The sequence below is a fragment of the Mus caroli genome, unplaced genomic scaffold (assembly GCF_978045245.1).
Source record: "Mus caroli unplaced genomic scaffold, Mus_caroli_1 scaffold_10, whole genome shotgun sequence".
Lineage (NCBI taxonomy): Eukaryota > Metazoa > Chordata > Mammalia > Rodentia > Muridae > Mus > Mus caroli.
In genome coordinates this window covers 22,611,405-22,625,662 of record NW_028227265.1, presented here as the reverse complement: position 1 = coordinate 22,625,662, position 14,258 = coordinate 22,611,405, and the positions used below count along the sequence as shown (strand labels likewise).

Genomic DNA, 14,258 nt, shown 5'->3' with positions numbered 1-14,258 from the left:
TGTCTGCAAAAGTCAATTCTTCAAGTCTGAATGGATGTTTCTAAGTGACTAGATATGGAATTAACCCCATTTCTACATCCCTAGTACTCGGAGATAAACTCCAGGCATTAATGTAGCAGCCCCTGGACCACTTTACAATGAAGGGATAACGCAAACAGGGACCCTCAAACTGGATGCTAATTATTGCAAATCCTCCCTGGCACAGGCAGCCTTTACAAAAAAAAATGGTAAAGACAGTTTGTATTTTCCTGATCATACCAGGTCCTGATCCTGCACATCAGAGTTTTCTACTTAGAATGGAGCAAAGTCCATTGGTATAGGCAAGTGCTGACCGTCCTAGCTGGGCCCACTGTTTCTGGGGAAGGTCTTAATTGACTGGCAAGGATGTGCTGAACCAGCCCCACCCTAGAGCCAGCAGAGTGGTAAGAAGCCTAGGGGGTCACAGTTGGAGCCTTAGAAACTGACACACACGCTGGCCCTGGAACAGTGGCAGGAAAGGGACTGTGCACCCAGAGAAGCCATTCTGGGGACAGAACTGGACCTTTTCAAGATTGCTGCCCCATTCCTTGAGCATCTAAACAGATCGATTCACAAGCAGCCACTTGGCAGACAATGACTGATGCATTTTGCCTGACCTATGGGATGTTTGTGTTCAACATCTGACTTAGCTGTTAACATTTAAAAATGAAGAGATCTCACATACAAGACTAGATTTTTGGCTTCTCCAAGTGGCTAGGCTGGGCCCTCCCACCACAGGGGGGTGAACTTCTGTATGGGATATCTCCTCCCCATGGGGCCAGCGCACCTAATTTTGCCTCAGCCCCCCCCCCCCCCACAGCTTGTTTTCCTTGATCTAAAATGTTGCATATTACAACTCTGGGAGAGAGGAGGGAAAGATCAAAAGGATCCCTAAGACCCTGGCTTCTCCAGACTTGAATGCCTCTGGGCGTGGCATGGGTGGCCCTGGCCTCCTAGGATCTGTAATAACAGATTTATCTAAACACCAATTAGAAACTGCTTGTAACTGAACAGCTGGATTGGCCGGATGAAGCCATCTCAGGCTGAAGTGACTGTGGCTTGTCATGTACTCTCAAATCTTGGAACAGTCCTCTACCTCATTTCTACCATGGAGACATTGAGGTTTATACTGTCACAGCCCGTAGTAGAACAAGCTGACAGACTCCTGAGCAACCCTCTTTACCTAGACACTACTTCTCTGAGTATCTATTGCTGGCTATAGCAGGGCCCCTCTGACCATTGGTAGCTCAGCACACATGACAACATGGGTCAATATTAGCCGTTATTTTTATATCTTATCTATTTATCATGGATGTGTATATCATTGTGTAGAGGTCAGAAGAGGACTTGAGCTAGCTGGCCTTCTCCTTCCAACATGTGAGTCCCAGAGACTGGAACTCAGGTTTGGTCCAAAGTGTCATCACTCAAAGAGCCATCTCAACAGCCTTTAAGAGTACACTCTTTGGAGCTGCGGCTAGAACTTTGACAAAGCATGCACAGAGCTCAGGATTCAGTCCCCATCAGTGAATAAACTGGGTGTGGTAGCCCTCATCCTTCTCTTCGGAGTTAAAGAGGATAAGAAATTCAAGGTTAGCTATCCTTGGCTACATGGGAAGTTCAAAGACCATCCTGGGCTAGAGACTCTGTCTCAAATAACAAAACAAACTCACTGCCCAGTCCTTTAGCCCATGCAGTGGTGTTTCTCCTGAATGAAGCAGGATGAAAGGTTCTGATTTTGTCTGTCAGGGTGGGAGTGGGCGGAGCAGGGGCCCAGGGTGGCTGTGTTGTGGATTCTGTAGCTAAGTGACCTATGGGCATGTCTGAGAGGGATGGCTTCCTGGCTGGCGCAGCTCACATGCCTATTACATTGTTTCCGCCGGAGAAGTTATCTCTGGCGGTTGGAGGACCCATAAATTCATTTTTAAAACTAGTCTTTAATTACAATTTCTCTTCAGGTCTTTCTGAGATGTAAAACCTCGAGATCTCCAGCTGGTTCTAGAGTTTCTACCTCTAACAAACACGCTTCTCCCCTGGACTCCCTCTCCACTTCACCTCACCGGAGGAGTCTACACCAACTTCCAGGGACCACGGAACTGCCAGCGAGGATGTCGGATGGGGACCTAAGAGGTCGGGACGTGGGAAAGAAAGGTGGGGAGGAAGAACCATTTGGGCTTTAAGACCGGAACCTCCTGGATTCCTGCTAGACCAATCTGCAGCTTTTGCAAACAGCCTCAAAGTCATCAGCGCCTCCCTGCGGAATTCAAAGCTCAGCTTGTCATAATAGTTAACACCTTCTTTGACCAGCCTCCTTCTATTTGACAATTTTTCTTTTCTGCCCCTCTCTGTTGCCACCGGGAAGGTTTTTAGGGAGTCCCCCTCACATAGCGAGCCGCCCCTTGACGTTCAGAAGATTTTCTGGGGTAGCCCGTTTGCAGGGTGAGTAGGTTTCCAGGTTTCGGGAGCGGGGCGTGGGGGCGGGGATGGACAAGAACGATTTTGGAGGTCCCCACTGGTCATCCGGAAAGTTAACGATGCTTCAGGTACTAGGCTGGGGACAATGACGGCCTTTCCAAGGCTGCTGGCCCAGAGGTCGGCGTGGAGCAGCTGAGCCTTGGGCTGCACTGGGGGTCCCTAGTTTTCTAGAGGGCGCAGAGGCTGCGACTCTCGATTCGGAGGGGCTAGGTCCACGACAGACCCCGAGTCTGGCGAGCGCCAGTCGGTGGCCGGGCACCGGGCGCTCCCGCGGGCTCCGGGAGCCCTCCCACTCTTGCCAACTTTCCCTGCCCTGGTGCCGGAGGAGGGCGCCTTTCCCGGTGGGTCGCGCGCGATACTTAAGGCGGCTCGGCTGGGCAAGGCGGTCGTCAGTCGGAGCCCCAGCAGCACCGTGGAGGCAGCGCGCGGCCGCAGGAGCCGGAGGAGGGGCATGGAGCCGCCGCGGGCCTGCTGAGCACCGGAACGCCGGCAGCCGGCGGCACGGTGAGCGCACCCAAGAGGCCGTAGCCTCTTACCGCGACCTGGGGACCCTGGGGCTCCGGGTAGCCAGGGCTACCGCCGCCCAATGCTTCCCGGCGGCAGTCGCTTGCACCATGTTCCCTACCCCCTCCTCCCTTTCTTCCGACATCCTGGGCTCCCGCAGCCTCTCCTTCTCCCTTCCTCCCTTGCGGCTCTTGTTTTGTGAATGAATTGGGGGTGGAGGGAGGCTGTGCGGGGAGCGAGGCTAGAGTGCCCCTCCCCCCAACTCACGCCCGCAGGGGGTTCACACCTGCGGGGACACCGAGATCTCCAGCGATCTGGGCCCTACAGCTCAGGTCTGTGAGATGAGTTCCTCCTCCTTGCCGGTTCAGAGAGGTCCAAGGGTGCCTAGGAGAGATTGGAGGAGCTCCAGCCGCTAGTGCAAGTTTCTGTACTGCCGTGCGTGAGCCGGGCTGCAGGGCGCACCTGTCAGTGGGAGAGTTGCTGCTAATCTTGCAGCCCTCAAAGTTCCTCTGCTGGGTAGGGAGGTGTGCGTCCTTGCCTGGATGTTTTTATTTCTTTTCATTGTCGTATGGGACAAGGAATCTGTAAAGCGCCCCCACCCTCATGCCCTTGAATCCAAGTGCGCCTTAGCTAGCCTGGGAGAGCTTTCTTGGATCTCTTCTGAGGATGGAGGAAGCAGCCCAGGATATAAGATCACATTCTGGTTAACCGGCTTGGGGAAATACAGTGTCCTCTCTGGGCAGAGGACCTCAACAAGAGCCCGTGCCAGAGCCAGACTGTACATAGAATATCCAGCTGCAGAACCTTCTTGGGTCTTCTGTAGGGAGATGGGTACCTCTTAATTCCTGAGGGGGAGGGGGTCCGGCCCCCGGATGGAGGGGGCTGGCAACTGCAGGGATGCTGCCTTTGTTTGCAGGCACTCCTTTGCCAAGGTACCTAGGGCCCTGAGAAGATGAGTAGGGTCTGGGCTGGCAGTTGTTCCTTGGCTTTTACGTTCCTTCCCAGCTGAGTCGTGGGAAACCTGCACGTGGGTGTGGCTGTGTGGCTTTAGCCATCGGGATGAAGCTCAAGCCCCGTGAGGAGCGTGGCGAGAGCTTCCTTAGCTGGCTTGGATCTGACCGGACAGCCTCTGGAACTGCACCGAGGCGGGGCGCCAGGACGCAGGTTGCTGGGCCAGCCACAGCACCTCCCGTCCCTTCTCAGAACGAGGAGGGCAGTAGGGCCCGCAGCGTCCCCTATGTATCAGCTCTAGCTGGAGACTAGGCAGGGGATGTATGCCTGGGGCTCCCTGAGCTGGGTGTGTGCAAGGAGGGTTGGGAGTCCTACAGAGGAAGCATGCAGCGGCTCCCGGGGCTGGTAGGGCAGGCTGCCCAGAGGACATGCTTCCCGGAGAGGCCAAGCTGCCAAGAGTTCTTTCCAATCTACACTGCTGGAAGAATGCTTTTGCGGATTTAAGCAGTGACTGTTCCGCACCCATCCTATGTGATGGATATCTCTGGCAGCAAAGTCTATTCCTATTGGGATGGTGCCTGGTTTCAGGGAGACCAGGACTGAAGCAGGTTTCCGAAGTGAGGGGTCATTGTCTAAGACAAGGATTCTCCAATCCGCACAGGTAGCAAAGAGACAGGAATGGAGGGCAGCCTCTCCTTCCCCCACTGCTTCCTAACGCTCCCACCTGGGAACCCTTGGGGGCTAACATGCATCTATTGTCAGGGAAATTACCTGAGATCTGAGAAGCAAGGAACCATTAGCATCCCTCTTAGGGATGGGGACAGTAAGTCTTTGGGCAAGGTCAGGTAGCCAGGAGGCAGTGGAGCTTGTCCAAACCTTGGTCTCCGATGCCAAGTCCTGGGCTCCTCTCATTAATGCACAGCTGTTCCCAACAGGATGGGGGCTAGAAACCCCAACTTAGTTACAAATGGGAACCTACACTGTTTGAGTGGCTGGGCCGGAAACATGCAGGCGAGCCTACCAGGACACTAGGACCAAGTAGGCGGAGCTCCCCAGCAGCCTTCTCTGCAGTGCTTGCAGAAGTCCCCTATAGCTCAGTTGCTGGGCTTGCAGCAGGGCTGTCCACACCCCAACTTCCCTCTCCCATCTCTTGGCCTTTTCTCCTGCCTCTCAAGTAAAGAAAACAGTGAAAGCCAACCCTGGGTAGTGTCTTACTGAAGGATGGAAGAGAGAAATGATTTGTGTCTGTCTGCCTTACACCCCTTTTACATCCCCTGCCCCTGTATTCTCCATGGGCATTTTGCTGTGCTGGGAATGGTCCCTTCCCAGGGTACACTTAACACTTAGAGGTGGTAGCTGTAGGCCTTGGGCTGCCTCCTGACCCATCTTCTCCCACACTGCCTGTAGAGCTGTCCCCTTTATGCCCAATGTACCCACAGAAGCTTATGGATTAAGAGCTTTGGGTCAGGCAGATCACACCTATCATATCCCAGGGGACTATCTGGCTTGTCTGTGATCAACACTATTCTACTGCCCTTACATGTCACGTGTTTGCTCCTGGAACATGCTATGAGGTTAGTTGTATAATACATTCTATGGGTCAAATAGCTAAAAAGGGAGTGGGTCAGTTAGAAATGTCAGAACTAGGACTTGAACCCCAGCAACTTAGGCTCTGAATTTCCAGTGGTCTTAGTCAAGTTCAGTAAGAAATAACGGTTTTTAATAATGGGTCATTTCTTTTGTCTTGGGCCTATCTTGAGAATGCTCAAGCTCCTTTTTTGACAAGAAATGCTGAACTTGCTGGGCAGTGGTGGTGCACGCCTTTAATCCTAGCACTTGGGAGGCAGAGGCAGACGGATTTCTGAGTTCGAGGCCAGCCTGGTCTACAGAGTGAGTTCCAGGACAGCCAGGGCTATATAGAGAAACCCTGACTCGAAAAAAGACCAAAAAGAAAAAAGAAAAGAAGAAAACAAGAAATAAATGCTGTCCCTGCCTGACCCACTATCTCTTTATCTTGTTCTTAGATGCCGGTGCAGCTGACTACAGCCCTGCGTGTGGTGGGCACCAGTCTATTTGCCCTGGTAGTGCTGGGAGGCATCCTGGCGGCCTATGTGACAGGCTACCAGTTTATCCACACAGAAAAGCACTACCTGTCCTTTGGCCTCTACGGTGCCATCCTGGGTCTACATCTGCTCATCCAGAGCCTGTTTGCCTTCCTGGAGCACCGTCGAATGCGCAGGGCAGGGCGCCCCCTCAAGCTGCACTGCTCCCAGAGGCCGCGTTCAGTGGCACTCTGCATTGCTGCCTACCAAGAGGACCCCGAATACCTGCGCAAGTGCCTTCGCTCAGCTCAGCGCATTGCCTTTCCAAACCTCAAGGTGGTCATGGTAGTGGATGGCAATCGCCAGGAAGATACCTACATGTTGGACATCTTCCATGAGGTGCTGGGTGGCACTGAGCAAGCTGGCTTCTTTGTGTGGCGTAGCAATTTCCATGAGGCAGGTGAAGGAGAGACAGAGGCCAGCCTGCAGGAAGGCATGGAGCGTGTGCGAGCTGTGGTGTGGGCCAGCACCTTCTCATGCATCATGCAGAAGTGGGGGGGCAAGCGTGAGGTCATGTACACTGCCTTCAAGGCCCTTGGCAACTCAGTGGACTACATCCAGGTAAGGCTGCCTCCCTTAGAGTTTGCGTATGGGCACACGTAACCAGCTGGGCATTCTGTCCTCCAGCAACTTTAAATCTGATGTAGGTCTTGGTGTTGTAGCTATCCCTCCTCTTCCCTAAACAAGGTGTAATAGTTCTAAAGAAACCTTGGGACTGACCAAATCTGGGCTGTGGTTCTGTTGATAACTGGGCAGACCTTGAACAGGTTCCCCATAACAACAGCAGCAAGAGGTACGCAACACCAACTCTATACCAGGTACTGCTGGTGTGTGCTTCAAACATCATTTTAACCCTTAATAATAGCTCTGCAGGTGAGCACTGCTCTAGGTTCACATAAATAAGGTAAAACAAGTTTAGAGAGTAACTTGCCTAATGTCAAACAGCTAGTAACAGTGCAGACCAGAATGTCAGCCAGGCTGCTTATCCAAGGCCTGCTGTTGATTCTTGTGTCTCACTACTGGCGACAGGGCGACTAAACACCATAAAGAAGTTTGAAGAGGGAGCTAGAGAAATGGCTTGGCAGTTAAGAACACTGGCTGTTCTAGTGGACCCGACCCACATTCCAACTCTAGAACCCGCATGACAGCTAACAACCTCTGTAATGTCAGGTCCAGGTTACCTGACACCCTCTTTATGGCCTTTGCAATCAATGCCCGCATGTGTTGTAGACTTACATACAGAGGAAACACCCATACACATTCAGTATAACAAGTAAAAGGATCCCACTAACAAATCACTCCACTTGTTTTGAGTTAGGACCACAAAGTCCCCATTCTTCCTAGTGTTAAATTCATGTCTGACATGGCAGCCGGAGAGACTCAGGTATATGAATGACCAACTTCCTTTTCCAGTGTTGGCACAGGTGGAACTCTAAACAGACCCTGCCCAGATCCTGATTAAGTGGTCATTGGCACCGGCCTGAAGTTCTATTAGGGTGGCAAGGTTTACATAGCTTAAAATTTCAAAGAACAAAAGATTAAGAAGTATACATTTCAGTACCAACTAGAAACAGACAACTGGGCTGCACAGGTTCTGTTAGTTGGGGGGGGGGGGCACATTTTGTTTGTTTTGTGGGGTTATTGTGTTTTGGTTCTTCCAGACAAGAGTTTCTGTGTGCATCCCTGACTGATGTGGAACTCAGCTGGCCTTTAAACTGAGGCGGCTCTGTGGGTCTGTCTGGCGGCTCCCTGGGACCTTCCCCAGCTCGGAGTCTGATGGGGGTACAAAAGAAGCAGAGCTGGTGCTGATGGCTGTAACAGTTCCCACTTAGCCTTCTGCTGCTGCTTTGTACCACCCTGTCTTTGAACATGAAGAGAACCAGACTGGGGGTGTCAGAAGCAACCTTCTTGTAGGCTAATGGGCACTTACCCAGCCAGGACCCATTTATTTATTTTAGGTTCTGGGAACTTAGGTGAGGGCCTTAGGACAGCAAACTTAGTAAAAGCTTTGATGGCACAGGATTGATTTAAGTTCATCTGCTCTGAGAACACTGACCACAGAGCCCAGTCATGGGCTTAGTAAACCAATTTCCTATTGAATGGTATGCCAAAGCCATATTAGTAACTTTAAAAAGCACACAGAAAAGGCTGATCATGATGGTTCACATTTTTAATCACAGCACTCAGGAAACAAGAGGCAGACAGATCTGTGAGTTCAAGGTTACCCTGGTCCTACATAGGATCCCACCATGGCCAGGACTACATAAAGAGGCCCTATCTCAGAGGGGGGGGGGGGTGGGGGGTGGGAGGGAGGACAGGAAGTCAGTTACCATCCTAAGAGTTCCCAGCGCTCAGGTGCAGCTAGTAGTGCTATTTTATACCATGAGAGGAGTGGCTGCATTTGTAGGCAAGGTCTGAGGCAAGGTATGCTTGCTGGCAATGGCTGCCAGTTTCTGGGCTTATTCAGAGGAGGTCAGACAAGTGGAGCTGTTGGCCTGAGAGACTTGGCTGAGATCCCAAGCACGGGATGTTTTGTCTCTTGGAGGGGCTTTTGGGCAGGTAGGCTCGTCCCTATCACAAGGCTGTTGGGTCACCTGGAGGCCAGGGGTTGACATGAGAAGCTGCTAGCAAACTACCATTGGCTCACCTCCGCAGCAGGCCGACAACATCTGCTGGGGCTCCCTCCTTAGCCTTGTGGTCTCTGAACAGTCAAGAGTCCTTTTCTTCCTTCCCTTGTCTTTCACCTCCCCTTCCTACCTGGCACTGAGCAGTTTGCTGGAAGTGAATGTGAGTGGTCAGGCTCCTCGGGCAGTGCACTGCTTCCTCAAGTGACAGTTCTTGTACAGGCTTGAGATGCTAACAGTGCATCCTCCTGCAGGTGTGTGACTCTGACACTGTGCTGGACCCAGCCTGCACCATTGAGATGCTTCGAGTCTTAGAAGAAGATCCCCAAGTAGGAGGTGTTGGAGGAGATGTCCAAGTAAGAAGTAACCAAGGGTTCCTGGGGGTTGGGGCTGGCCTTTTCTGTTTCCAAATGCAGTGGGATAAAGCCTGGGAAATTCATCTCTTGACTTACTAGTACCTGGGAAGCACTTTCCCTGATAGTTCCTCTAGTCTTCAAGAGGTTCACTTCACTGACTGCCCAACTCAACTCAGTTCTTGCTCCTTGTGAATGTAAGGGGAGGGGAGAGTTAGGACATTTGAAGAGGGGGCTGGAGATGGCTCAGCTGCTTTTGCAGATGGCCCAGGTTCAATCCCCAGCATCCACATGGTAACACTATATATGCCATAACTGCAATTCTAGGGGACCTGACGCCCTCTTCTGACCTCCACTGGCATGGGTACCAGAGGCACACATACATACATGCCTCTGCACAATACCATGCAATTCCACACATAAAATAAGTTAAAAAAAATTTTTTTTGAAAGCCAGTGGATTTGGAGGGATACAGGATTTGGCTACTATAGGTCTCAAAAAGGACTTCCTTTTGAGTTGACAGTGTAGCAGGTAGCTCCCAAGTTAGTTCCTTGAAAAGCCCATGCTCTAGGGAACTTAGGCTAATGAGCTATAGGCAGTATACTAAGCACACAGACCCAGGTCTTTGTCAGAGGCCACTGCAGACAATATGTCATGTCCTCTTATAGGCTTTCCTAAGACAAGGCTCCTGAGAGCAGTGGCTCTAAGACATGGCACCCATCACTGGAATGCATTAACTGGGACTCAGTGCAGGAGCCAATATAAAGGTAGAGCTGGTGCTGGAGACTGAGGTTTTAAATGGCCACCCTAAGCTTCAGATTCCTGAGTTTAGAGCTAATGACCAGGAATTTGAGCAGCAGCCTATATAACTCAGGCTGGAAAGGCCTCAGATGAACACAGCATCTCTTCCCTTACAGATCCTCAACAAATATGATTCATGGATCTCCTTCCTGAGCAGTGTGAGGTACTGGATGGCTTTCAACGTGGAGCGGGCCTGCCAGTCCTACTTTGGCTGTGTGCAATGTATTAGTGGGCCTCTGGGCATGTATCGCAACAGCCTCCTTCAGCAGTTCCTGGAGGATTGGTACCATCAGAAGTTCCTAGGCAGCAAGTGCAGCTTTGGGGATGATCGGCACCTTACCAACCGAGTCCTGAGTCTTGGCTACCGGACTAAGTATACAGCACGCTCTAAGTGCCTCACAGAGACCCCCACTAGGTACCTTCGATGGCTCAATCAGCAAACCCGCTGGAGCAAGTCTTACTTTCGGGAATGGCTCTACAATTCTCTGTGGTTCCATAAGCACCACCTCTGGATGACCTATGAATCAGTGGTCACAGGTTTCTTCCCATTCTTCCTCATTGCTACAGTCATACAACTTTTCTACCGTGGCCGCATCTGGAACATTCTCCTCTTCCTGCTAACAGTGCAGCTGGTGGGCATTATCAAGGCTACCTATGCCTGCTTCCTTCGAGGCAATGCAGAGATGATCTTCATGTCCCTCTACTCCCTTCTCTATATGTCCAGCCTCTTGCCAGCCAAGATCTTTGCTATTGCTACCATCAACAAGTCTGGCTGGGGCACTTCTGGCAGGAAAACCATTGTCGTGAACTTCATTGGCCTAATCCCCGTGTCCATCTGGGTGGCAGTTCTTCTAGGGGGGTTAGCCTACACAGCTTACTGCCAGGACCTGTTCAGTGAGACCGAGCTAGCCTTCCTAGTCTCTGGGGCCATCCTGTATGGCTGCTACTGGGTGGCCCTCCTTATGCTGTATCTGGCCATTATTGCCCGGAGGTGTGGGAAGAAGCCAGAACAGTATAGCCTGGCTTTTGCGGAGGTGTGATATAATCTCCAAGTAAAGTGGGAAACGTGCAATGGGTAAGGGAGGGAATGGAAAAGATGGGGTGGGAGGGAGGAGGGTGTGTTGTGTTCTAGTTTCATGGCTGAAAGGACCGATCTGAAACGCAAATAATAATGACTGTGGTATGGCCTGGGTAGCTCTGCTCAGCAGAAGCATGGCACTGGGCAGATGGGCTTGTATGTTTCTAGGCTGCTCATCTGCCTGCCCTTGCACAGGTAGTGAACTCTTTGAAATGATTTTACTTCTTTCTGGGAACTATTGAGAACCCAGAAGTGTGCTAAAATAAGTGCTAAATTCCATCCTGTGTCAACTTCTGGTACAGAAACAAGCAATGACAGCTCATAGAACATATCCTCCTAGCCCAGCTGAACATGACGAGGAGTTCCTGTCAAGTGTTACTGTCCCATACAGGCTACTGTCCCATTTCCCTAACCTCTGATTAGCCATTAATGCGATAAGACTGTGCCTGAGATAACGAGGCTGGGAAGCCTGACCTTTGGTCAAAAAACAGGGTCTAAGAAATGGTGCTTTATGTAATTAATATATTCCACTCCACACCAAAACATCCCAGGGATGAGCCAAGTCACCAGAAGTAAGTAATGAGTCTGGTGGGGATTTTCTGTCTGTTTGGGTGCAGAGTACAAAGCAAAGTTTGTAATGCACCAACACAAAAGCTGCCCAGTTGTTCTGTTGCATATTTGTCATCCAAGCACTTAGAAGAAGAAAGAGATGAGAGGGTCAAGGTTAGGCTAGACTATGAGGTCCTCACTGTCTCATACAAAAATGGTTTGATGGGAGGATCAAAGATTGTCATGGTGCTAAAAACCATGGATGCCTTGGAGTGAATGTGTTCCAACTGAAAACTGCTTGGTCTTTTACAAAATTCCCCAAATTGTCAAGAGAACTTGCTGGGCAGAATGGATGTTTTAGCCGTCTACTGGGAAGACTCAACCCCAGTGGATTCAGATAAGAAGTCTTTAGTTATTCTAGCTCATTCCTACCTGAATGCCTCTCACATGTGGCTCTCATCCTGCTTGCTATTTCAATCTCTTCAGAGCTGCGCACGTCGCTTAGTTGTTTTCTGGTGGGGAGAGCAGCAGTTACCTCTTCATTTTCATGGGTAAATTCCCATATGACCATGGTAGAGAATAGACTCTTACAAGGCTTTCAAGGCTGTTCCCTACATGCATGGAGGTAACAACAGCCTCTGGCCACAGCGTTTGTCATCCAGGACTGGTCAGGACCTCGGCACTGGTTAGTTAGCATGTGTAACTTTCTTGACAATCATTCCCAAAGGAAAGCTTTCTGGAGCTGCCCAAATGAACCTTCAAATCCAAGTTGGTCATCTTTGAGAGCATCCATTCTCAGTGGCTTCTCCAAGGAATTTTACGGCTAGAATAGTAGATGCACCTCCACTTGCTGCTTCAGTCCAGAAACCAAAGTAGGAGCTGGAACTGGTCCAACAGTCTTCAGTCCTCTTACAGCCCTCACTGGCTGCCGATTTCCTTGTTTCTCTTGAGTAACGTGGACAAGCTTTTACACTCTTTTGAAGTCAAGACCAGATTGCTTTGGCTTTGAAACGTGGGATCATGACTAAGCCTTTGACTTTGTGGGCTACTTACAATTTCCCCGAACATTTGTTCTCTGAGGGACCAGCTAACCCCTCAGAACCAACTGGGTTGGAGAACAGTGTACATAGGTGCTTCCTACAAAGGAATGAAGTGCACGCCAAACCACCGATGGGCCATCCCTTGTATTTCCCTTCCTCGTATGAACAAAAGGGGTTTTCCAGGTGTAGCTAACAGTTGCCACAGCACACAAACCTCAAGTTCCTAGTAAAACTGCTGGCTGGTGTGAGGCCCAACTCATGGTGGCTGAGGAGCAGCAGCCGTTTGTCACAGGAGCACTACAGTGGAGACAATCCAGTCAACTTCAGGACTCAGACTAAGGGCTTGTTTTTCTTCAGCTTTTACTTGAAGGTTACAGGACAATGGACTCTGGATGAAAACTGGTTTTCTACCGTCAGCTCTTCTGCCTTGCACTGTGGTCAACTCTCCTCAGATTAAAGATGCAGGTACAGTAGTGAGCTTACAACATTTGACCTCGACTGGATTTCCTAATTTATTTTATAAGCAGCAAAACTAAACTGGGTCTACAGCTGTATCCCTGTTTCTTGCAAGGGAAGAGCCTTTATACAATTAGACTCATTTTGGTTTTTCCTCATTGACAATTTCAGCCTCTTTTGTATTATTTCTATAATAACTTGTATATTTTTTCCTGCTTTTTTATTAAATAAGGAGGGAACTTTATTTAACATTAAGGGTGGGAGGGAATCAGAAAGGAGGATAATATCATATCATGCTCTTGGCACAGCCACTGAGCACAATGCACAGGCCTCGTGCCTCTTAAGCAAAGTCACAGTATACAGGTGTGCAGCTGGAGCTCATCTTCTTCAGCTAAGCTTTTATCTACAGTTCTACCTTCACCTTGCCTATGACCTTCAAAGTCCAGGAGGTGCCCCTGTTCCTCCAGGTTGACAGACAGGTCATAGGAACACCTCAGAAAGTGTGGAACTCTACCAGGACCCTTCTCAGAATGATCCTTCTCTGCTTCACCATCTCTGCCATCTTTCTCACCGTTCTTACAAGCTGTAGTCAGTGCAGGTGCCACAGCCAATGTCCCCTCAACCATCCCCCCAGCTTTTACAGCTTCCGCTCTGCCTTGTCCTTCTACACCTCTGGGCCTCTTGAAAGCAAAGCCCTCCTGTTGTCATTCTCTTTGCTGATGTCCATGTTCTCACTCCAGCATCAACTAGTGAGGATTCAAGCTGAGGACCACGGCTCTGCCTTTTCCAGAACCACCTCTGCACTCTGGGTAGTGGTGCTGAGCTTTGCCCAGCAGTATGAAACCTAAGTCCCTCTCTTGAATCTAATGCTCAGGAGGTTGTATCTCATCTTCTGGCACCACTACCTCAAGGGTGAGATACTTAGAGGTGAGCTGAAGCCCTGCTGAACTTGTAGTTGCAGGATGACCCAGCTCTCAGCCAATTCTCATTCATGAGGCCACTGGTGGTCACCCTAGTTCTATGGAAGGTGTCTAGCCAGTTCCTCCAGTTCCCATCTTATTTAGCTAACAAACGGCAGAGCTTTTGCTGTGCTGAGGCCACCTGCACAAGGCAGCTGTTAGGGCACAGATCTTGGCCGGGTTCACATGCACCGGGTTCGCATTCTTCTCCTCTTCTTGCTCTACTCCTTTGTCCTTAACGGTGAAGGTCAGTCTCTCCTTGGAATGAATGGCATACTTCTCAGTGAGGCCCTGCAGGTCTCAAGCACCATGCATGTGTGCTGATGCTTAACTTCTGGTCTATCTCCTCCA

At 50.4% G+C, this 14,258-nt stretch overlaps 1 protein-coding gene across 1 annotated transcript; it reads left to right on the top strand.

The window, feature by feature from the left end:
* Positions 1 to 2,112: 2,112 nt before the first annotated feature.
* Positions 2,113 to 10,889, top strand: Has3 (hyaluronan synthase 3). The gene is made up of 4 exons (XM_029480765.2): positions 2,113 to 2,994; positions 5,970 to 6,608; positions 8,926 to 9,027; positions 9,942 to 10,889. Exons 2-4 carry the CDS (start codon positions 5,970 to 5,972, stop codon positions 10,863 to 10,865), a joined length of 1,665 nt encoding a protein of 554 aa, XP_029336625.1. The 5' UTR covers positions 2,113 to 2,994; the 3' UTR covers positions 10,866 to 10,889.
* Positions 10,890 to 14,258: the final 3,369 nt, after the last annotated feature.

What these genes read in the sequence shown, in the direction of transcription:
- Has3 (XM_029480765.2), top strand. Translation starts at nt 5,970, where the DNA reads ATGCCGGTGCAGCTGACTACAGCCCTGCGTGTGGTGGGCACCAGTCTA. An exon ending in ACTCAGTGGACTACATCCAG is followed by an intron (nt 6,609 to 8,925) that starts GTAAGGCTGCCT and finishes ATCCTCCTGCAG; the next exon opens with GTGTGTGACTCTGACACTGT. An exon ending in GTGTTGGAGGAGATGTCCAA is followed by an intron (nt 9,028 to 9,941) that starts GTAAGAAGTAAC and finishes CTTCCCTTACAG; the next exon opens with ATCCTCAACAAATATGATTC.